The sequence below is a fragment of the Cucurbita moschata genome, unplaced genomic scaffold (assembly GCF_002738365.1).
Source record: "Cucurbita moschata cultivar Rifu unplaced genomic scaffold, Cmos_1.0 Cmo_Scf00016, whole genome shotgun sequence".
Lineage (NCBI taxonomy): Eukaryota > Viridiplantae > Streptophyta > Magnoliopsida > Cucurbitales > Cucurbitaceae > Cucurbita > Cucurbita moschata.
This window is the reverse complement of record NW_019268532.1, coordinates 2,685,388-2,709,308: the sequence shown is the minus strand read 5'-3', so window position 1 is coordinate 2,709,308 and position 23,921 is coordinate 2,685,388. Positions and strand designations below refer to the sequence as shown.

Here is a 23,921-nt window from a genome sequence, read left to right as displayed (position 1 = left end):
TCATTTGCTTGTCTTTTTCCTTCCATATTTCATCACTCGATGATTTGTCGTTTTATTCTCGAAACCACATGCATGTACGATGTGAGATTTCGGTCTCTTGAAGGAGACCCCATTTCAGAATTTCAACTCTAAACTTGCCCAAATCTCATCTTATGATGATATCAAGATCAGTACTTGTGTGAGCATTGGTTAGAAAAGAGAACGAAACATTTTTCATAAAAGTGTGAAAACCTCTTCCTAGCAAACGCGTTTTGAAAACCTCGCTAGCAGCGAGTCAACGAGGACATTGAGCCCCGAAGGAGGGTGGACATCGGGCTGTCGGTGAAGACATTGGGTCCTGAAGGGGGTGGACACCGGCGAGTCAATGAGGACACTGATTCAGGGCATGGATGGTGAGATCCCACGTTGATTAGAGCAAGAAACAAGATAGTCAAGTTCTTTTGTTGTCTCTCCTCTACGTTCTTAAACTTTTTTCGATCGGTCCAAACGAACCCAGATTAATATCATAAAATTGGGACTCGGGACTCGCTACGAGTTCTCGAAAAGCAACAAAGAGTTGGTCATAAGAGAAAGAAGATACTAAAAAAGTAACCTTTTTTTTTTTTTTCATTTTTTCACTCTTTCAAAGGCCTTCGGCCAGTTTATGTTATACATGAACAAAGCTTTTCCACCTTTTTTTTCCTCATGGATTCATACACTTACAAATTCTCTCTCTACAAATAGCTTTCATCTTTGAAAGCCTAAAGCTTTTAAAACTTCTCAGCCCATTTTTTACCTTAAATCATTTTGGGCTAAGCACAACTAAGACCTAAATCTATGGCATTTGTAGTGCCAACTCTATCCTAAGTTAAAATTACAGACCAAAAGAAAATGACCCTACTACAAGTAACTATTTTACAGATGTTCCTTTCGAGGAGCTGTTACTTACGAATAAGTTACTGCGTAGTCGATTAAACCACGACAATTTGATCTCACCGGACCCCGTGCACTGCCCTTCGCCTTCCTCCTCGCTGCTGAAGAGAGTCTGATCAGAGCAGTCGAGTGATGCCCCACAAGCGAGATTGTACGACTGACAAGCTGAATGGCATACTCGGAGTCTGTTGTCACCGTCTTCGTCGCACTTTTGTATCGAGATCTGAATATGAAAAGTGCAATTTTAGAATAGATGAGGTCCATTTCATGAAAGGCTAAGTCCAATGTCATGAAAATGTAACCGTCCACTGGTAGATATTGTTCTCTTTCGATTTCTCTTTCGGGCTTTCCCTCGTGGTTTTAAAACACGTCTATTAGGGAGAGGTTTCCACACCCTTATAAGGAATGTTTTGTTCCCCTCTCCAACTGATGTGGGATCTTACAATCCACCCCTCCTTGTTGGCACACCGCCCACTGGCTGGCTCTGATACTATTAGTAATAGCTCAAACCCACCGCTAGCAGATATTGTCCTCTTTGAGCTTTCCCTTTCGGGTTTCCCCCCAAGGTTTTTAGAACGCGTCTATCAGGGAGAGGTTTTCACTCTTACAAGGAATGTTTCGTTTCCTTCTCTAACCGATGTGGGATCTCATAATCCACCCTCCTTGGAGGCTCAGTGTCCTCACTAGCACACCGCTCAATGACTAGCTCTGATACCATTTGTAACGACTCAAGCCCACCGCTGGCAGATATTATCCTTTTTAGACTTTCCCTCATGGTTTTTAAAACGCGTCTGCTAGGGAGAGGTTTTCACACACTTATAAAGAATGTTTCGTTCTCCTCCCCAACCGATGTGGAATCTCACAGAAAAAGTGCATATAGGGTGTTTTGAAGAGGTAGACCACTTACCCAGCAAGCCAGCTGCTTTGCAGCTGCATCGCAGTAGCTACCGCCGAAGATGTTAAAAAGTTTCCGGGCACCACTGGGAAACAAACGGTGGTAGTTTGGCATGACGACAACTTCCTCGAGCTGCTGTAGAATACTGGGTTCGCTCGGCGCACAATGTTGGCCAGTCATATCCCTTTGCAGTACATTTTTGCAAACGGAGAGACTCGATAGAAGCCTGGAGCTGCTCTGGCACGAATAGCCAGCATAATCCGAACATCGGAATTCGCAAACGCCATTGTCACAGACACCTCCATGGAGGCTACATTGCTCATCACAAATAGCTGAGATCATAACAGAAATGTTTTTTCAAGTTACAATTACAAAGAACAATGCAAGAAACAATATCTACCACAAGACCCAACACAAGTTCATGAAAGAATCTTTTATCTTCCATTTTTTAATACCCGAGGACATTAGATGTCGTAGAATATCGATTATGCAAGTGTAACAGCCCAAGCCCACCGCTAGCAGATATTGTCCGTTTTGACCTGTTACGTAGTCTCACGGTTCTAAAACGCGTATGCTAGAGAGAGATTTCCACACTCTTATAAGAAATGTTTCGTTCCTCTCTCCAACCGATGTGGAATCTATTATTAAGCAAACATGAACGTTTAAAAAGTTCGAAGACGTCAGAAGAGAACGTACCGGTGGAGCAGTCGATGCCCGTGTAACCATTTCCACATTCACAAAGTCCATTAGAAAGACACCTCCCATGACCACTACAGTTATTAGGACAAGATCCTGCAATATATATCCATTTGACTTAACTAATAAGTAAAACCGAGCAAAAACGTCGATCATAAAAGGAACTAATCCGGGAACCAGACGCTCACGTTTGCTACAATCATGTCCATGATAGCCTAGAAAGCAAAAACACTTCCCGTTTACACAATCTCCGTTGAAATTGCAAGTATTCGGGCACTTTCCAGGCACCGAAACTAAGTCTTTGCTACAAAGTTCGTGATATGCAGGGCAGACTAGTTCACCTACACGAAAAAAGTCGAATAGATCGTTAAATTTGTACGACATAAATCGTTCCCAAAACGGTCAGAGTATAAGGGTAAGCACTTGCCATTAAAGCCAGGGAACTGAACTGGTCCACCAGCTTGAGGGCATAGTTTCCACATACCATCAACAGCTACCTAAAAGAACACGAATCAATCAGAATGGTATCGATCGTTTAGCAAAGAAATTCTTTACACAAGCCCACCGCTAGCAGATATTCTCCTATTTGGGCTTTCCCTTTCGGGCTTCGCCTCAAGGTTTTTAAAACACGTCTATTAGGGAGAGGTTCCACACCCTTATAAAGGGTGCTTTGTTCTCCTCGCCAACCGATGTGGGATCTCACAATCCACCCCCTTCAGGGCCCAGCTTCCTCGCTGACACTCGTTCCTTTCTCCAATCGATGTGGGACCCACCAAATCCGCCCAGCGTCCTTACTGAAACACCGCCTCGTGTCTCTCCCCCTTCGGGGAACAACCTCCTCGCAGGCACATCGTCCGGTGTCTGGCTCTGATACCATTTGTAACAGCCCAAGCCCACCGCTAGCAGATATTGTCCTCTTCGGGCTTTCCCTTTCGGGCTTCCCCTCAAGGTTTTTAAAACGCGTCTACTAGAAAGAGGTTTCCACACCCTTGTAAAGGGTGTTTTGTTCTCCTCCCCAACCGATGTGGGATCTCACAGAAAGAGTTTGTATAAACGAAGTTAGCTAGGAACTCATCGTGTGTGCCGATGTTATTATAAATAACATCATGGGTATGATTAGAACGCAAAAACTCCCGAATTACCTCCAACGAATTGTTAATGCATCGATGCTGATAACAACCGTTTCCTTGGGTCATCGAACCTCTTACAAACCCAGTCCTGACTAAGGATGAGGCCATACACCTGCATATCCATTTGAAGAGTCGTTACCAACAAGAATATACAAACCCAGAGAGCACGTGAACCGTAATCAGTCTTACCTTGAGTTACTTCCTCGAACTTCACCCAACATTCTATCAGGCACGCGAGCACTGTTGGTGTCGGTGCACGATCCATCCGAGTAAGCCACAAGGTACGTACAATAATCAGCCAATAACGATTGTCCACCTATACGAATTCACAGAAACGGATTTCCAACTTAAAACATTTGCAAATCATGTCATCTTATACCAGCATATGCAATTGTTTGTACTCACCTTTGTTAGGTTGGGGAAAATATTGAGCCCATTGAGGGAGATCCCCACTATAGCTAACAATTGGACAGTAACCCTCTGCCTCCCTATTATATGTACATCCCGACAACTGTGTCGTGTTGCAATGGTATGCCCCCTTCCAGAGGTTGCACGGGGACATGACGAAATCATTTCCTTGATTGCGACCCCAATCGAGACGATCTGCCATGCTATAGTTAGCCTGGTACCATCCACTGTCTTCCAATAAAGCCAGCGTCATTTTCGAGACGACAGATCTCGTATCAACCGAACCAGTCATTATTTCGTTCATCAAAAGCCTCTTTTCCCAGTGAGAGCCTGAAAGTAAAATATTAAGTATATAGGTCAAGTAAACCGTGCAGGGTCATAGAGAACTCGGTGGGGGCAAGGATAGGATAAAAGTAGCAGAAAAAACGAGAGTAGAACCTGAAGTGCCACGCCCTCCTCCATCTTCTAGCTCTAAACCCGTGAAATTCTCCGAAAACGCCTGCCAAGGAACATAGTCGGCTTGGTTATTTAGTATACGAGAGTTATCAATTCACAAAGACGAACTCTAAATAGTTACAGAAGAAACACTCACCCCATAATGATATCGTGAATGCATAACAACACGTGGAAGAACCACCCGAGTTACTGTACGCCCGAGTCGTTCATCCAAGACCTGTTCTGTTACCTGACATATATACATGAATTAAATGGTTAATTCCATGTAATACAATAACCGTTTAAACGTTCTTAGCTAGTTTTCCTTCATCAAGTCACCAGCACGAGATATAGTTTACCTGACTACGCCTTCTTTTCCTCTCATCTCTGAAATGGGCAAAGGCGTGTGGATCGAAACCAAGGACATGCATAACCTGTACGGAACGGAACATAGTGATGAATAATAAGTAAAATCGACACTTTGTTTAACCAAACTACACATGAAATCCACGAACCTCGTGTATAAGAGTAGCTGAAAGTAAAGTTTCTGATTCAGCGGTCAAATGTCGAGGTGCAACGTTCACATGCCCTGCAAAAGAAACTTGCACTATTAGTTTCAAAAAGAGAATGCTCCCTTCAAACAGTTCTTTTTCAAGTAGAATTAGAAAGAAATTTACCAGCAATCGCACGGCCCCATTGATCGCGTTCACATGCAACAGCCCAAGCCAGCGTGTTCCCAGTAGTAGGCCTCGTGGTCACTAAAAGAACCAAGTCTGCATTGGGAATTCCCTCTGGAGGAACCATACAGAACGGTTAAAGCCTAAAGGTAACGGTATGCCCTTTCAAGGAGCAAAAAAAATATCGATTAATATACCTTCGACGTATTCACGGGGAAGTTGTACACCTCCATCCTGCCCACAAGCGGAGTATCCACTTAAACGCAAGTTCCCTTTCACAGGTTCAACAGCCAATGCTCGTCTGAACCAATCAGCAGTCTGACCTAAAGCCTGCATCGAGACGCCTTCTAAATCAATTTCCTGATTAGAGCTTATGATCAGCTGATAGAATAAAATAAAAAACCGCACGATACCTTGTGCAGACGATGCTTTTTGTCTTCCCCGGATATATCATCTAAAGTGCAATTATACCAGCAGTCACCCGAAATTGGAGGGTTGCTATGAGGATTGCAAGAAGGAGAGCCCAGAAACGACGCAGTGACAGGAGGTTCTCCAAGCTGCTAGGAGAAAACAAAAAACACGACACAGCAAACTCCTAGTCAATATCAAAACAGCGTGTCGGGCAAACACACAAGTCAAAAAGTTTCAAGGTCCCGGTTCACCTTAACAATGTCGCCAACTTTTTGGCAATCCCTATCCGGTGAATGACCAACAGCATCGTAATTCAGATATATTCTAATAGGTTGCTTTGCATTCTTTTGCTGATCTGATAATTCCGATAGTCCAAGCAATGCTCTACCCGTTCTATGAAGGGGCTTTGCAGTACCCGCTACATCGTAAACTTGGGGCGTAACGGAGTATACCTTCATCCCAGGTCGCCTTTTTTGCTCGAGTATCTGGTCATGGATGCAAGAGTGCGAAACAATGCTTTCAGCTCCCCTTTCCAGGCGGCGATCTTCAAATTTTGCATATACAACATCCAAAGACAATAGAAGCAAAATCTGAACCAGTAGAAAACAAACTAAAAATTATAAGTCCAAGAACACTCAAAATATATAGATTGAACATAAATCAGATCAAATCAGACAAAAACCCTTTAAACTCTATTGGATTTAGAGGAAACCATTGGTTCTTTCTTTCTTTCTCCTAACAAGCTCAAGAACAAGTAATCAGCTCAACAGAGAAACACAGGAATCTCAAAGCGAAAATGGAAACAAACATCAATTTCAAGCATTACCCTCGATTTTAAATGATAATTAAGTGAACTCCATGAAGAACAGAGATGAACAAATTAAGAAGAATTAGCAAAATCCAAGACATCTTCAAGCGTGCACTAGCAATACCATTTACAGAAGATGAAGTCCAGAGAAACCCTAAACCTAAATCAAGATGATACCCCACCAAACCTCAACTAAAAATCAAGCAAAAATCAGCCACCACAAGAGCTCACCTCAAACAGAACAACAACGAAGCGGATCTTAGCACCAAATTTCCGAGCAGCACATAGACTACACCGAAAGGTCTCCTCCATGAAGGGTCGAAGAAGACTGAACCACAACCAGAATCAAGCCCATCAAATCGCCGGAAACTCTCCGATCGGCTCCAAAACCCAGTAAAACCAGAGACTAATCTTCATCTCAAACTCCCAGTGAAACAAACCAGGAACAAACACAAAGCTAGAGTAAAAGATTAGGTGATTCAAAGCCAGCGGCGAAATGGGAACGTGGGTGTCTTCGATTTCTCCGACTCACTAGAATTTGAAGAACTGATTCAAATCTGGAGCTCGTCAACGTACGAAAAACTGACTCCAACCCACGAATTCGGGTCGCTAAACGAGCACCTGAGCTCATAAACGCGAAGAAATACAGTAGAGAAAGAAAAAATCGAAGGCATTGAGTGGGTGGAGTGGGCTGTCAAAATTTTCCACACTTAAAAAAAAATTCAAAAAGTAAATCCGGTAGCTACCTGACCATACGTTGCTTGAAACTACAAAAACCCCATTTTACCTCACAATCACGTCTCTTTTTTAATAAATTTTTAAAATAATTGGGTCAAAAATCATTAATTATGTTATTAATGTTTCAAATTTTGAAAATAATTGAATATTTAAGAAAAAGTATAAGAAGAAAAGAAAACGGTAAACATGATAATTAAAACAATTTGAAAATAAATAGAATATAATGATTATTGGTTGCAATTAATTTTTATAAATAAAAAATAATAATTTTTTTAATTCGATTTTTTTAGTAAGTATTTAATTATATTGATTAATTAATTGTATGTACGAACAATATATTGACTCATTTAAGTCTTTAAATGATGCAAATTGTGTGTAACACAAATTTATAAATTATTTATTTTTGTTTTTTTTACGTTATTTAAAATAGAAAAATAAAACTAAATTGAAAAATATGTTTATAATTATTTTTAAAAATATTAAAATATATTTTATATAAAATCAATTAGATTTAGATCTTTTTCGAATTAATAATATATTTGATATATTTTATTTATTTTCACATCCATTAGTAGAATATTTTAATTGATTAAAAATATATTTGATATATTTTATTTTATTTACACATCACCAGAATATTTTCTCTTAAACCTTCTGAACATTAATGAAAATCGAACTTTACATCCTAATTCTCGAGTTGACATTTTTTTAATTAACTCAACAAACCTAAAAATAAACGGCAACTCGAATTATATTGTTTTTAAGATTAGTATAAAAATTAAAAATATTTGATATTTAAATTTTATGAAATTTTAATTAGTAACGGATAATTTTTTTTTAACGACCCAGAGGATTGAGCTGTAAACTCCCTATTCAGGTCACTAATCCCACCGACCCAAAATTTAAGGTTTGTCTGTCCATAATTTAAATGTTTTTAATTTTCAAAATATAATATATTACAACTGTTGTGACGTGACTCTCTAGTAATGTAAATATAAATACATATAAATGCAATTATAATTAAATATAATTAAGAATCTTGCACGCACTATAAATAAATACAAAATCACGATATTAATTTACGAAGATTTATGTGATTATGTTTGTGGGTTGAATTAGTTGTGGTGACCCGAACACATTTTTATAGATTTTAAATTAAATTGAAATTATATTTTTAGAAACAATTAAAATTAAAAAAAAAATAGTTAAGAAGTATTTTTGAAATATTAGTAGGAGATAATAAAAATATAAACCATTGGAAAAAAATTAATAATGTATTTTATAATATAGTCTTAATTAATCAAATATAAATTTAGTAATTTATTCCGAATTTTTAATATTATAAAATTAGTTTAAAAAGTAGGATTTAAAACTGTTGTTTATACCGTAGACGAGAATGGGAGGAGGAGAAGAAACGGAAAGAATCGAGTTCTTCATTTTATTGAATGAATCAAAAGCCTCGAAAAGGTAACATTTTATTTTCTTAGAATTGAAGCATTTGATTATTAAGTTTGGAAATAAATGGTAGCTTCTCTAATAATTCTAAAAAGACACTCAATAATCGACTAATTTTGATTTGGTAATTCAAACTCACCTTTCATCAGCTTTAATCTGTCAATAATTTTTTATCTTTTGTTCCGTTGCATGTGATGATATATTATTTTCTCATAAGACCTGAATAATTCGAATTGTTTACCGTAATCCACCATTGAAAGTTAAGAGGAGTGTTTAATAGGGAGGAAAAAAATCGGCATGAAATTCTATGTAGGGAAGGTGTTTGTGAAAATGCCAAGGAGAAAAACAAGGTTTGTAAGAGGCCATGTGATCTGAATAATTTGAATTGTTTACAGTAATCCACCATTGAAATTTAGTGTGGAGTGTTAAGTGGGGAGGAAAAAAATCCGCATAAAATTCTAGGTACGGAAGGTGTTTGTGAAAATGCCAGAGAGAAAAACAATGTTTTTAGGATGTAGACAGTGGCTCTGTTTCTTATAATTTGTTTTTGGGTATATCTTGACTATGGAAAGAGACATTTTGGATCCAACCCACCACTTTTTCTTTAGTTGAACAATTTGCTGAGTGGAAGGATTTGACTGCAACTCATGCGCCCATCTAAGGTTTATTTCATTAGCTTGTCTGTCTAATTCTAATATCAATTATTGGTATCTACAGCCCCCTGTTTAGAATTTACCCACTAGCTTGAATCTCCTGTTATTTTCCTCCAGATCTATTTGAAAAATACACCCAGATATGAATCTAGCTCGATTCATTTTGTGATGTCCCACATTGGTTGGGGAGGAAAACAAACCACCATTTATAAGGGCGTGGAAACCTTCCCCTAACAGACGCGTTTTAAAGCCTTGAGGGGAAGCCCGAAAGGGAAATCCCAAAGAGAACAATATCTGCTAGTGGTGGATCTGGGTCGTTACAAATGGTATCAGAGTCAGACACCGGACGATGTGCCAGCCTTCTCGCTGTTCCCCGAAGAGGGGTAGACATGAGGCGGTGTGCCAGTAAGGACACTGGGCCCCAAGGGGGGTGAATTTGGGGGCGGTCTCACATGATTGATGGAAGGAAAGAGTGCCAGCGAGGATGCTGGGCCCCGAAGGGGGGTGGATTGTGATGTCCTACATTGGTTAGGGAGGAGAACAAACTACCATTTATAAGCGTGTGGAAACCTTCCCCTAACAGACGCATTTTAAAGCCTTGAGGGGAAGCCCGAAAGGAAAAGCCCAAAGAGGACATTACACTGTGAGATCTCATGTCGGTTGGGGAGGAGAACGAATTATTCTTTTAAGAAGGTAGAAACCTCTCCCTTGAGGGAAAACCAAAAAAAAGATAATATCTACGAGTGGCGGGGCTTGGGCTGTTACCTATACCCATATGCATATTCAAATCATCCAAACAAACAGTTCATTCCATAAGATCAAACTGTTCTTTCTTTTCTAATTCCTTTATCTGTTAGTTGTCCTAGAAATTGTTGGGAGTAGTTGAATCAATTCTGAAGGTTGCTGAACTGATTCTCACGTTCTATATGCTTTCCAGCTACCACTTTTCCACCATTATTTTCCTGAGAAAGTGAAGGGCGAAGAAAAGTTAGGTGAAAGTGATGATAAAGTTTTTGAATGTAAGAATTGGAGGATGTGAAATCTGGGAAAAGAAAAGTGATGAGAATCAAGCAAGCCAATTAATTTCCCCTTAGCTATTTCCCCTTAGCTATTTCCCAATAACAATAATGTTTTGGTCTAATTTGTTGAGCTTAATCTGGTGAGAGTTGTTGGGTGACATCATTCTACCAAATGAACTTTTAGCCTCCCATTAGGTTGTCTAGATTCCACTTTCTATTCTTCTAGACATTTTGTTCATCCATTTAATTCAATTTCTATCTGAGATTCCACGTCAGTTAGGGAGGAAACGAAACATTCTTTACAAGGATGTGAAAACTTCTCCCGAGAAAACCCAAACAAGACAATATGTGCTGGCGGTGGGTTTTGTCTATTATATAGTTAGCATAAACTTTAAACTTGCATCTCTAATTGACTTACGAAACATTGTTTGTAAAGGTATGAAAACCTCTCCCTTGCATGCACGCTTTAAAAACCTTGAGGGAAAACAATGGAAAAATCCAAACAAGACAATATGTGCTAGCTGTGGATTTTGGCTGTTATAGTGACTTCGATTATGGGTTAGTTATAGGTTAATTTTGGTAATACTTAGTCCTCCTAGCTTTAATTTTTAAACCAAACAAAAATGTTGGTTAAAAAAGTTAAGAAATAAGAGCATTATTAGAGTTTTGGTGATTAAAAGTAGGATTTAAAGGATATAACAATAAATAAAAAATGGGTTTAGAAATAAAAACATTTATTTACTTTAAATTATTTGAGTGTCGTTCCCATCACCTATTTCAGTTTTCATCAATATTTAGAAATTTATTTTTTCTTATAGATATTTTTTTTATAATTATAAATATAAAAAATTATAAAATAGTATGTATAATAAAGAAGAATATAATTATAATGTTCCACTACTATCATTTTTTAAAATTCAAATTCCCATTCCTAACATAATTTTTTAGAGCTATGATTAAAATATATAATTGTTTATTTTAGAACTATAATATAATATATTTGAAGGAAAGAATATTGGTGTTATTTTATTTTAGAAAAAATAGAAAAATAAAAAATATATATTTTTGAAAAGGCTGTCAAACCACCTCTAAATTATTATTCAATTACTTTATATTTCTATTCCAATTCCATTGACAAAATAGAAGGAAGTGGGCCTTAGCCATTGGGCCCAGTTTCCCCATCTCAAGGAGTCTGGACATGACCCCTTATCCTAATTTCTGAAATTTCTTTATTAATTAAATTTGTAGCTTTGACTTTCAGATATTGGTTTTTTATTATTTTTTATTTTTAATATTGTTTTATTATAATATAGATGTATTGTTTTTTTTTTATAAATATTAATGAGTTGGTACACCAAATTATCCTAATTAGATATAAATAACTTTAATATTTTAATCCATTCTTCCCAAAATATTATTAAAGATAACAGAATAAGAATATCTAACCACTAAATATTGTTATAATACACACGCACATATATATAAAAGACGAGTTATGAAGCAAAGAAGAAGAGAAAAACCTAAATCCATGTCGAGGTCAAACCTATGGTTGGCCTCTTATTGGAGAATGTGCCACGTGTCACAATTGCATTCTTACGCCAGTGGGAAAAAGTGATTGTGCAACACTTGTTCTAACCTGGCGAACAATTTAGGTGTGAGAAATTCTAAAATAGCCCAAAATGGTATCAGAGTCAGACACTGGATGATGTGACAGCCTTCTCGCTGTTCTCCGAAGGAGGTAGACACAAGGCGGTGTGCCAGTAAGGACGCTGGCCCCAAAGGGGGGTGGATTTGGAGGGGGTCCTACATGGATCAGAGAAAGGAACGAGTGCCAGCGAGGACGTTGGGCCACGAAGGGGAGTGGATTGTGATGTCCCACATTGGTTGGGGAGGAGAATAAAACACTCTTTATAAGAAGGGTGTGGAAACCTCTCCCCTAATATACGCGTTTTAAAGCCTTGAGGGAAAGCCCGAAAAGGAAAGCCTAAAGAGGACAATATCTACTAGTGGTGGATCTGGGTCGTTACAAATTTGGACGTTGCGGACAACGCCGTTGTATACTTGAGTCTCGAGTCGCGTTTGCGGAAAATGTTCTAGAAAACATGAGTGAGGAAATACATTTGAAAGAGTTGAATAAAGCACACAACTTAAATAGCATATAATTTAGGATAGGAAGAGTCGCATCCTTCTATAGTACATTTTGGGGCATTTTAGTCTTAGTGAGTGTAGATATGATTTTGTTGAACGGTCATACACCCTCATATTGACACAACATGAAATAGTAAAGACCTATCTAATATGAAAGCATGTAAAAACGGTTTGGAACAAGTATGCAGCCGTGAACAACACACCTTAGACAAGCATAACCGTGATAGTCACACATGCTCTTGGTTCAATCTGGTGTGCAATTTCTTTTCCTTTTCCAGGTTATGTTCTTCACCTCTCATCACATGAGATCGGGTGCAATTTCCTATTCAAATTTTGACATTAACAATCAGTGTCATTTATGGAAAAGAAAAGAGTTATACTAAAGAAACTTGCACATAGTATTCAACGATAAGCAAGAAGACATGTTTAGACACGGGGAGTTAATTTTAATATGGGTGACTACATTTTCATGGGTCATTGTCGAACTTTTGTTGTGGGTAAAGAGACCAAGGTTTTGAGGGTGTCGGTACTCTAATTGGTAAACATTCTGTGGAGGTATTGTAAGGACTAAAAATGAGACCTGAGAAAGAAAATATGAGATTTGAGGTAAATATCTAGAGTTGTTGGACTAGAGATTTTCAAGGACCAATTTTTCTAAAGTGAGAAGATTGTAATGTCCCACATTTTCATATAGCATTAAATTTTCATTTATGGATTGGTTTAGAAAAAGTGAGAAGATTAACGAAAAATGATGCATACCTAAAAGATTTGATGTGTGCACAAAAGTAATATATGTTCGGAGGGTTAGATATACAGAAGATTTGTATGAAAATGATAAACGTTCATGAAAAAAGAGTGAGAGACTAAAAAAATGTAATGTTTCGGGTCCACTAGAGTCGTGATAGCATAAGTCATGTGAATTTGTAATTAAAATATAGTTAAAAATAAAAATGGTAGAGAGATTTTTCTTTTGTCAGGACAAGATCTCAAACTGGGAATCTTTAACTTCGACCCTGATTTCCCATATGAAGGAGGTAGGAACAAAGATGAAAAATCTTTGTTTATAAATAGAGATGTCCATGAAACGGGGCGGGATTCTATCTAAACGGGGAATCCCCTCCCCATTCCGAGTAAGTCCCCGCGAAGCCCCGACTCCACAAGTAAAGTGGACATCTCTATTCACAAACCCATTTGCTCACCATCATCCCCAATGAACTTTAGTTTGCCATCACCCCATAAGTTTGAAGTCTCGAACAAAGGTTCCAATTCGTCCAAGTTCCAAAAGAACGTTAGTCGTTCCAGATTCTACGAAGGTTCTTCCTCGAAGAACCAGGTACGGAAGGAGCTACGGTTTTTACACTTGAACCAGAGAGTCCGACGCAAGGGAGATTCGCCGAAATGCTTCATCTCCGGGCGACGATTAGCAAAGAGGCATAATGAACAGAAGAAACAATGTAGATAAAACTCATAACATTAGGATATGGAACAGCAAAATTTGTACATTTTTTGGGCAATCAAAACACCCCTAAAGTCAGTCAGCATTACATTAAACAAAAGCTTAGAAACATGTTTTTTGGTCTCTAATATTTGCAGTTTACACATATCTACACTGCAAGTAACATCGTCACTAAAACAAGATATTACTCTATTAACTACAACAGAATCATACTAACCCGTTCCGATCTCGACCCACAAAACCCATTTCCGATCGATCGATCCATATGTTACAGAGAGAACCTAAACACTTCTCATTCACCTGAATTATCTGTTAGCATGAGAATCAACTCAAAGGATTCCCCAGTTCTTCTCCTCTCATTTGCACACTGTTTTCAGTCTCTTTGCAGCCTTCACAAAACCCATTATAACCTGCAACTCATCCAGTTGCTTCGCAACCGAAAAAGAAAGAAATCGTCAATAGATAGAAGGAAAAACGGTTTCGATCCATGTGAAAATAGGATCGTTTGATAGTGTTTTTAGGAAGTAAGGCGTGGTCGGGTACCAGTGACATGAAATGCCTTTGAACTAGATCTACTAATTGCTCTTTCGACGGGTTGGGAAAGGCATCAACCTGCACAAACCCATCAATCTCGGTGTCAAGAATGAGATTTCTTAGTAACGACTATTGAACCGAATCGACCTTCAAAACTTACGAGATTGAAGTGTCGCCAATATCTCCACAATGCAGTCATCTCTAGTTTACTAAGGTCAACCCTCTACATAGGAAGAGATAATACATCAGGGAATTGATTCAAACGAGGAGGCTAAACACGTTTTGACGTGCAAACCATTTTAGGAATATACCATGGATCGTTGCGGTGCAGAAACCGAGCTCTTTGACTGTGAGTCGCAGGAAAGCGATCTGCTTATAGTCTTGTTAGATGACCCACATGATTTGTGAAATTTATGCCTTGATTTGTGGGATTTTTGGGCGTCATCAGATGCTGAGAATAATGAATAGTTGAAAGCATTATCGTGAATGAGTGATAAAGGGTCAGAAAAGGATAAAGAACATGAAGAGAACAACAATTCAAGACAAAATATAAAGTGAGCTCACAAAGGATCCTATGTTGTCATCAATAGCAACCTAATGCCACAACTTCTGGTCGGAGAAGAATTTACAACTTATTTTCGTTTTCGAAACCCTTTTCAAGAATTGGAGTGAAGATACTTGTAAAGGTTAAAGTTCTTATGTTTTAATCACGGTAGACTCGAAACTAAAACATGACAAACCCACCGCTAGCCGATATTGTTTGCTTTGACCAGCCTTATAAGGAATGTTTCGTTCCTCTCTCTAACCGATGTGGGATCTCACAATCCACCCCGCTTGGGGTCCAGCATCTTCGCTGGCACACCGCACGGTGTCTGGCTCTGATATCATTTGTAACCTCTCAAACCCACCGCTAGCAAATATGCTCCATTTTGGCTCGTTACGTATTGTCATCAGCCTCACGGTTTTTAAAACATGTCTACTAGAGAGAGGTTTCCACATCCTTATAAGGAATGTTTCGTTCTCTCTAACCGATATGAGATCTCACAATCCACCCCCTTGGGGGCCCAGCATCCTCACAGGCACACTGCCCAGTGTCTAGCTCTAATACTATTTGTAACCCCCCAAACCTACCACTAGTGACTCTTTGGCTGGTTATGTATCGCCGTCAACTTGACGGTTTTTAAAATGTGTCTACTAGAGAGAGGTTTTCACACCCTTATAAAGAATGTTTCGTTCTCCTCTCCAACCGAAATAAAAACCACAACAACAAAAAGGGGTACGGTGGGTGGGGCAAAAAATGATCCTCACTTCAAATGATCAAATCATTAACTCCTAACAAGTAAATAAGAGAAAGAAACAAGACATAAATCCAAAAACAGCCAGACACAAGACACAAACAATCAACAATCATAGGATAAACTCAATTCTAAGACGGCTAACAAAAATAGCAAAGGAAGAATGATTGAGCAAAGACATTGAACCATCAGCAGATGCAAAACTCACCCATATCCAATCCATTCCATGTCGAGTTCTCGAATTCGAGTTCATCGTCTTCTTCATTGCCCGTTGGAGCCTCGATCACACTAAGCGCATTCCGCTGTAGTTTCACCTCTATACCATTTGTTAAAACCTGCATTTCCCCTCAATTCAAACCCACATTCATGAAAAATTATCAAAACTTACAGTCCTAACAATCAAAACCCCTCATGATTCCATCTAACAAATTAAATCAGCATAAACAAAAGTTAATAAGCAAAGCAATCATGAAAAAGCTATCACAATTACGAGATCCAATGATTAAATAAACATGCAACTAAAGAGAAGAAGATAGAAATTGGAGAATTCGAATCTAGAATTCAATGAGACACGATCTAAACCCCAAATAAAATCAACAAATCAAGATCTGAAACACAAAATTGAACTGAAAAACGCAAGAAATTGACCAGACATTGATAAGAAAACATGAAATTAACCCTAGAAAACCACAGAATCTAGAAATTCAATGAGAATCCAAAGAAATTCAATGTTTCTAATAGAATCCATACCAGCCAATGCCAGCCGCCAAGACCGACGGCTTTCTTGACGACGCCATGAAGTCCAACGAGAACCGATTTGGTCCGATTATTTCCGGTAACGACGACCTTAGTATGGCGAGGAAGAACCGAAAGCTCCTCCTCGCTGCTATCCCCACAGCTCTGAAACTGCGAGAAAGCGCCATTGATGGAACTCTGCACAGCTTCAATCATTTCCAAATCTCTGAAACTGAAATGGAGATTCTCAAAAAGGGGAAAAACAGAGAAGAAATTCACATATGAAAATGGAAGAATCGACGTAGAAGAAAGGCCATGCAATGGGGAACAGAACAGTGGGAATTTGAGAGATCAGTGGGAAATTTTTTGGGATTTTTTCGCTGAGAAAAAACACGGCGAAAGGGAGTGTTTGCGCTTTGCGAGTGAAAGCAAAGAGCAGAGCGAGAGGAAAAGGACAGATAATGTTTTAGTGGTTGGTGATGCTATGGATCCCGACGACCCGTCACAGACCAATGAGAGAACGACACGTAAGAAAGAGGTTTTGATAATCATGCACTTGGTGGGGGAGCGGGTTTGCAGCATGATACTCCCAATACTCCTGGGAGTTGACTTGTTGACCTTTGCTGTAACCCACTACCTTCCACAATTACCAAATTACCCCTACTATTTATTTTTTGTTATTTAAAAATAATTACTTGAAAAGACAGTTTTCTTGAATTTTTGTGTTTTTTTAAAATTAAATATTAAAGGATTTTTAAAGAAATTATGTTCTTTTTTTTTTTTACCAAAATAAAAAAAAATGAAGAAAAAACCATTGAATTAGGTGGAAGCAGGGTGGGCTTTTTCGTAATTTCACGTATAAAAAACATTAAATCAAAATAATTTTTTTAAAATAATAAAGAAAAAACCAATTTGTTTTTTCCAAATGCGGGCCCCACATCTCTACCTGCCGTCGGTGTTGTCGTATATCTCCGCCACACTCAATAAATACTCCCCAAAATCTATATATATATATATATATATATAATTACGTAGCTAGAATTAAAATTGAATTAATTTTTAAAAAAAATTATAGTTCAAATTTTTTTAATAAATTTATTGGGAATTTTTAAATATTTGGAAGTTAATAGATAAAAAATTTAATTTTTAATTTTGTGTATAACGTATATTTTTTTAAAAAAAATAGAATAAATCTAAAATTTACTTTTAAGTTTAAAAAATAAATAAAGAAAAAAAAAATCGGGAGTTTATTTATTTTTCCCTCCGTTAATTTCCCGCCAGTAGGGAGGAAGGTGAGCCGTCGGATGGGGTTTTCCCGCGCAATAGATCCAACGGTGAGAAGTGAAGGCGGGGAGGGTCGTGGATAAAGGCAGGAATGTTTCACAAAGCATGTGCAATGATGGGGAATATGGCTTTTCAAAACGGCGTCGTAAAAGTATATCATGAATGTGAAAGGCACCACTCCCAAAATATAATTCTAAATTATTTTTTTCAATTATGATAATTTCTTTTTGTCTCATTTCATATCATTTAAAAAATAATTACTTACTTAATTCTCTCGTTTAACTAAATTACAGTATCGCGTTGAAACGTTCGTATAAATACTAGAAACCATTTTATAAATTTATTGTGACACTCGAGTATAAAAAGGGTATATGAATGAACCGAGACCATATCGACATTATGTTGGGTAAGTAATGACCTTGGCCTAAGCTTAGCATTCGCTTGAAAAGCTAAGCTATTGGCAAGACGAATTTTGTATAGCTAGTCTAGTTAGTCTGATATCAAGTTGACGAGACAAGTTTTACGTAGTTGGTGTATAGTCGATTATAAGTTTGGTTAGACGAGCTATAATTCGTTTGACTTTAGTACGACCTTTAAGCTTTAAGGCTCTTACGAGTTCTTGGACATTGACAATTTTACCCTTTATCAAAAAGAAAATATTTAAAGTGGGCTTGAATTTGAATTTTGAAAAAGGAAAAAGAAAAAAAAAAAAAAAGTTTGAATGGGCCCACTCCTTTCTTATAAATAAAATGATTGGTTCTCGCATTGTCCACCTGTCTCTGACACATCTGACAGGTAGTTAAATATTTAATTGACCTGCCCTACCCTGCCCTAACCTCTCTAACAACTTCTAATTTTTTTTATTATTTAATCATTTCCCTTTTTCTTATTTTTCTTTTTTTTTTTCAAAAAAATTATTATTATTAATTAGCTCTTCCATTAATGTATCACAATTAATTTATTCAAACTTATAATAATTACTAAAATTAATTAAGTATTTTAGTAATAATCATTTTATTCATATAATTTAATTTTTTTATTATACAAAATTTATAAATATATATCATTTAAAATAATTTATTCTTATACTAAATACCTAATTTTATTTGAGGGTAATTATTAATATTGATTACAAAATAAATAGAAAAACTTAAAATGCGAGAATGAAAAATTAAATTAGCTAAAATTGTTTTAATAACTTGAATTAATACCAATAAAATAACTAACAATAATTAAGTAATTAAAATTAAGGTAATAAAATTGGAATGAAATATAAATACTGTTAATTTATGATATAATTTTCATACAACATCTCTAAACAATTATTTGATTTGTTGTATATATTCTAACTGACAAATTCGAACCGGTAATGGGCTTATTCAGCAAAGTTGGGCCGGCCCAGATTAGTGCAATTCAACCAGCCCAGGCCCGAAACGGTAATGGGCTTCATCAGCAAAGTTGGGCCGGCCCAGATTAATGCAATTCAACCATCCCAGGCTCGAAACGGTAATGGGCTTCTTCAGCAAAGTTGGGCCGGCCCAGATGAATGCAATTCAACCAGCCCAGGCCCAAAGTTGACTCGCCTAACGACACGCGTCCTTCAATTTGCTGCATAAATTTCAAATATTATTAGAATTGTCCAAAATTATAATTATTGTGCACGACAAAAATGAGGTGACTCAATCCATTAAATAATTCATAATTAATATTATTTTATAATGATTTTTAGGGAAAAAAATTACTTAAATTTAAAATTAATTAATATTATTTTATAATGATTTTTAGGGAAAAAATTACTTAAATTTAAAATAATAAAAAAAAATCCTTTTTTAGTAGCTTGGAAAGGTGATAGCTTTTAGAAAAGTGAAGGTAGTTAAAGTCATTGAGTTCAAATTTTCCACCTTAAAGTTAGGGATGAAATAATAATTTATTGCCTATCTCAATAATAAAATTAATTAATTATATGTTAAAACTTTTCTTTCGACTTATACGTCAAAACTTTAGTGTAAACATGTCAGCTTTATCGGTCAAAACTTTAGTGCAAACATGTCAGCTATATTATAAGTTTCTTCCAACAAAAAAGACGAGTAAGTTCATCTTATCAGCTACCAAATGAGACTTTGTAACTCGAAATCTTTGGACACTCTCTTACAGGCAGATGGATCAAATAACAGCTTACTACTGAATTAATCACTGAAAACAATTATTATTAACAAACAAGGCAGAGAGTGTAGAGAAACAATTATTATTAACAAACAGGGTAGGGGGTGGAGAGGTTCGAAGCGAGGAAAAAACAACAATTTGAGAGTGAAAGAACAGGAATTTAAAACTACGTTAATCACTGAAAAACAATTATTATTAACAAACAGCAGGGCAAGGAGCGTTGAGTTTCGAAGCGAGGAAAAAACAACGGGAATTCCCCCTAACAATGGTGGAAAAACAAAAATGAGCAGGGCTCTACAATTACACTAACTTTGGTAAGCTATAAATGGAGTAGTTTTTAAAGAGTTTAAACTAAATGTAACTTACTCTAAACTTAATTAAACAGGATGAATTTATGTTACAAATCACACAATTAACTTAATCTAACTCATTTTTGGTATACGTGGAGATATGGATAATGCAGCCAAGTGTAAGATGATGAAGAACATCTAAAATGAGAAGAAGAAGCAGAAGTACTTTTTCTGAATCTTCTTCATTCTGCTAATGCTCTTCTTCTTCTTCTTCTTCTTCCCTCCATCCATGGCTGCTGCTGCTTCTTTACCTTTTGCCACCACCTTGTTCTGACAGTTTGATGATGCCTCCCCTTTCAACAGCTTTGGTTCTTTGCACCCTGAACCGGGCACTACCGACTCGGGTTTTGGACTCTCTTTGCCTGGTAAGTGGCTTCCGTTGGTATCGACAAGAGATTCTGGGAATGAGAAGATGTGAAATGGTTACGAGTTTGTACTGTTAGTTTCCTGCTCGAGCGAAAAAAACAGCAGCAGAAAGTACGAGGAGAACTCGTATGTTTACGTCTAATTATCACCCAACATGTGAATATGCATAGCAATGAAGTTATGGTTGAAAGCATGAGGAGAATTTACATTTTTTTTTTTGTCTAAATAAATACTCGAGGATGGTTGGGAGGGAGTCTCACATGGGCTAATTTAGGGAATGATCACGGGTTTATAAGTAAGGAATACATCTCCATTGGTATGAGGTCTTTTGGGAAAGCTTTGCTTGAGAGCTTATGCTCAAAGTGAACAATGGTAATGAGGTATTTTGGGAAAGCTTTGCTTGAGAGCTTATGCTCAAAGTGAACAATATCATACCACTGTGGTATTAATTTCTTGAAGTAAATACGATTAGGTAACTAATTTGCAGAATGTTCTGTTCTGCCTTCAAATTCTAACCAGATTATTCTTGATTCATAACGAATGCGAAAAATGGAAGGCAAACAACACGAGGACGAGAAAAGTTTGAATGAATTGACAAACCTGAACCTCCTTGATGCACCACCTCCGTCCTTAGTCTGATGGGTGCAGAGGATCTGATGCAGGCAGCATCTCTTTGTACCGTGTCGAAGTTATTGTCACGGTCTATGTCTCTTAGTAGCGCCATTGGATCAAAATATTCATCTGAAGCGAAGGACAGGCGACTAGAATTTTCAGAACTTGATGATGAAAATGCTGGGGTATCTAAATCCTGAATTCCCAAGAAATCGCCTCTCGAAATATAATCCATATCAGAACGGATCACTTCACGCATCTACAAAACATCAGTAGTCATTAACTGAAAATAAAGACACCACTTGCGACTCCATACCGAGCAAAGAAGCAAGGGGGGAGAACAAGGGAGTGATCGGTTTCCAATGATGATAACAACTATTCTGAACCAGTAAAAAAAGAGGCTACCTCAGGCTGGTTTGTGGATCCATTTTCCATGTTATTTGAACCATTTGGAACAACCAACTGGTGATTTTGGTCGATAGATTCTGAATTGGGAACGGTAGAAAGTTCGATTTTCTGAATCTTTTCAGGGCTTTGAAACTGTTCATCTCCAACAAAGAGTTTGTAGAGTGAGCTAGTTTCCTGCATATTGGCCAACCAAACAAGCATGAATGATTGAATGAATGACTCGTCCCAACCAAACAACCAGACATACCCTTTGCTTGCTGTTTCTGCTCGTGCCTGAATCAGTCGTCCAGTACTCGTGCAATACCCAGGCTGTTTTATGCTCATGAGGTGCTTGACCTTCATAGTATTCATAAGTGGCTCTCCATCCAGTGAAGAAAGAGTCTGAATACAGTTTAATATCTCCACCCTTCCGCCTCCAACTCGAGTTGGAATTTCCATCGCACTTTCCGTAAAACCAAACACCATCTGTTTCACCAGGACAATTGAAAAGTGATTCAGTTTACATTGAAGCCACAAAAATTAACCAGAAACTCATGGCCATTATATGGTGAGCTTGTTTAAGCCTGGAAAAATATGATGTTTATCCAGCAATATATATTCTTTAGTCGATCTTAGATGTATTGCAACTTTGATTATATTGGTTAGGAATCTGAATAACATCATCATATCCAGTTCTTCCCATACTCGAGAAAGATCAGGCAATGCAAAACATGAATTTTTGCGAGAAGGAAGACGTTAGAAGTACCTGGTAAGTTTTCGGGTTTAAACTGGTAAGGATCTATACCAGCAAGAACATTTTCTGGACGAGGATCTCCATTCGATATCCTTCTTAATACCCGACAAACCTCCTTTTCAGTAACAAATAAATCAAGTGTAGCTGGAGAGGTGCCTGTTGAAGGAGTCATTTCAACCAACGCCAAGGAGAAGATCGAAGTTCAGTCTGGTTTTATCTTTGAAAGCTATAGCCATTAGAAAATCGAGTAAATTTGAAAGAAAATAATCCAATATCGAGCATGAATTGATCAAGGAGAAGAGATTTTCTTACATGAACAAAGAATTCAATGATGATGCCCAAATGATCAAGCCACACTGATCTATAACTCCACACAAACTTGGCACGACCCTTCATGAACAAACATGATTTAGATCAATGACAACAATAGCAAAGGAGATAAAAGAGACGATCAAAACAGACCATATGAACTTCGTAGAATTTCACCTCGCAAATTCAAATCCAAGTACTACGATCATACCGATTCATCAGTGGAGAACAAAATTAAGGCGAAACACTTGCAGCTCACGGCTCAATATAACAATAAATTCAACTAGAAAGAATTATCATCACATTTCGAATGAAAAAAACCATAGAAATGAAGAAGTCAACCCCGATAATGTTTGGGGAAACCTGGATAACCCAGATCGCTCCATCGTTCAAAATCAACAACGAGTTAGCCGACGAATTATCTCATCGGCATAAAACGTTTCGAAATTTCAATCATACAATTAGAAAGGAAACATACAAACACACAATTCAACAACAAGAACTAAACCCTTCCCACAACTCCGATCCTGCCACTCTCGCCAAGAAACGACGGAAGAAACACAAAATCAGAGAAACAAGTAAAGATTTCATCACTAAAACAGAGAGAATTACAGATAATAAACCGATTATTGACAAAATGAGGGCAGATCGGAGAACTCTAACCTCGAAGATACCGACGAAAGACCAGGACTGACAGAACTCGACCAGTTTCTTTCGCTTAATCGCTTCTATACTCCGCAGACGTGAAGTCGACGAGTATTTATAGCAAAAGGTAAGAGTGATTAGAGCTCATAAGCGCACCAATGATTACACTAATCCCGTTCGCATTCCACCCACGGCTAGCCGTAGCTCGGTCGCCGAGACGAGACCGCCACGGTGGGTGCACACTCTTCCCTCGTCAGTGTGCGACTCGGTCCGCTGCTGTCGTCAGCTTCCCCCTCCTCTTCTTTTACATCCCCATGAAAACATTACAGTTAACTATGGTTTATACATTACAGTTTAACTGTGGTTTATGTGAATTACGCTCGTGTTAAAATAAAATAAATTACATTACTTTAAGCTCTCGTAACTTTGTTTTAAGCTCTCCGAAATTTCTCTTCCAACGGAGATAGTATTCCTTATTATAAACAGATGATCATTCTCTAAATCAGCCGACGTAGGACTTTTATCCAACAATTTTCAAAACACGTGTTAATTTCACAGATATGTTTGGATGAATTTTTCGAGTTAGTTCACCCGTAGGCCTTCTCATAGGTCGGGATTGCTCGAGATCTGCCAAATACTTAATATT

The 23,921-nt window shown here is 37.5% G+C and overlaps 3 protein-coding genes across 4 annotated transcripts; all 3 read right to left on the bottom strand.

The window, feature by feature from the left end:
• Positions 1-580: 580 nt before the first annotated feature.
• Positions 581-7,086, bottom strand: LOC111454285 (leishmanolysin-like). Its single transcript, XM_023095711.1, has 17 exons — positions 6,604-7,086; positions 5,816-6,154; positions 5,567-5,710; positions 5,351-5,483; positions 5,154-5,267; positions 4,992-5,065; positions 4,836-4,910; positions 4,634-4,726; positions 4,480-4,540; positions 4,039-4,371; positions 3,823-3,949; positions 3,646-3,745; positions 2,931-3,000; positions 2,692-2,844; positions 2,504-2,599; positions 1,820-2,139; positions 581-1,135 (listed from the first exon to the last, which is right to left on the bottom strand). The coding sequence occupies exons 1-17, from the start codon at positions 6,682-6,684 to the stop codon at positions 890-892; spliced, it is 2,559 nt and encodes an 852-aa protein (XP_022951479.1). The 5' UTR covers positions 6,685-7,086; the 3' UTR covers positions 581-889.
• A 6,776-nt stretch (positions 7,087-13,862) lies between these two features.
• On the bottom strand, positions 13,863-16,845 carry LOC111454286. The gene is made up of 6 exons (XM_023095712.1): positions 16,421-16,845; positions 15,879-16,005; positions 14,687-14,826; positions 14,536-14,598; positions 14,385-14,453; positions 13,863-14,269 (listed from the first exon to the last, which is right to left on the bottom strand). The coding sequence occupies exons 1-6, from the start codon at positions 16,619-16,621 to the stop codon at positions 14,198-14,200; spliced, it is 672 nt and encodes a 223-aa protein (XP_022951480.1). The 5' UTR covers positions 16,622-16,845; the 3' UTR covers positions 13,863-14,197.
• Positions 16,846-20,111: 3,266 nt separating this feature from the next.
• On the bottom strand, positions 20,112-23,558 carry LOC111454563 (NAC domain-containing protein 16-like). 2 transcript variants are annotated; one of them, XM_023096066.1, is made up of 7 exons: positions 23,243-23,558; positions 22,634-22,711; positions 22,334-22,547; positions 21,836-22,053; positions 21,586-21,762; positions 21,169-21,439; positions 20,112-20,600 (listed from the first exon to the last, which is right to left on the bottom strand). In XM_023096066.1, exons 3-7 carry the CDS (start codon positions 22,491-22,493, stop codon positions 20,341-20,343), a joined length of 1,086 nt encoding a protein of 361 aa, XP_022951834.1. In that variant the 5' UTR covers positions 22,494-22,547; positions 22,634-22,711; positions 23,243-23,558; the 3' UTR covers positions 20,112-20,340. The 2 variants fall into 2 exon arrangements, with proteins under 2 accessions (XP_022951834.1, XP_022951833.1); XM_023096065.1 differs by having other exon boundaries at positions 23,294-23,558.
• Between the last annotated feature and the right edge of the window lie 363 nt (positions 23,559-23,921).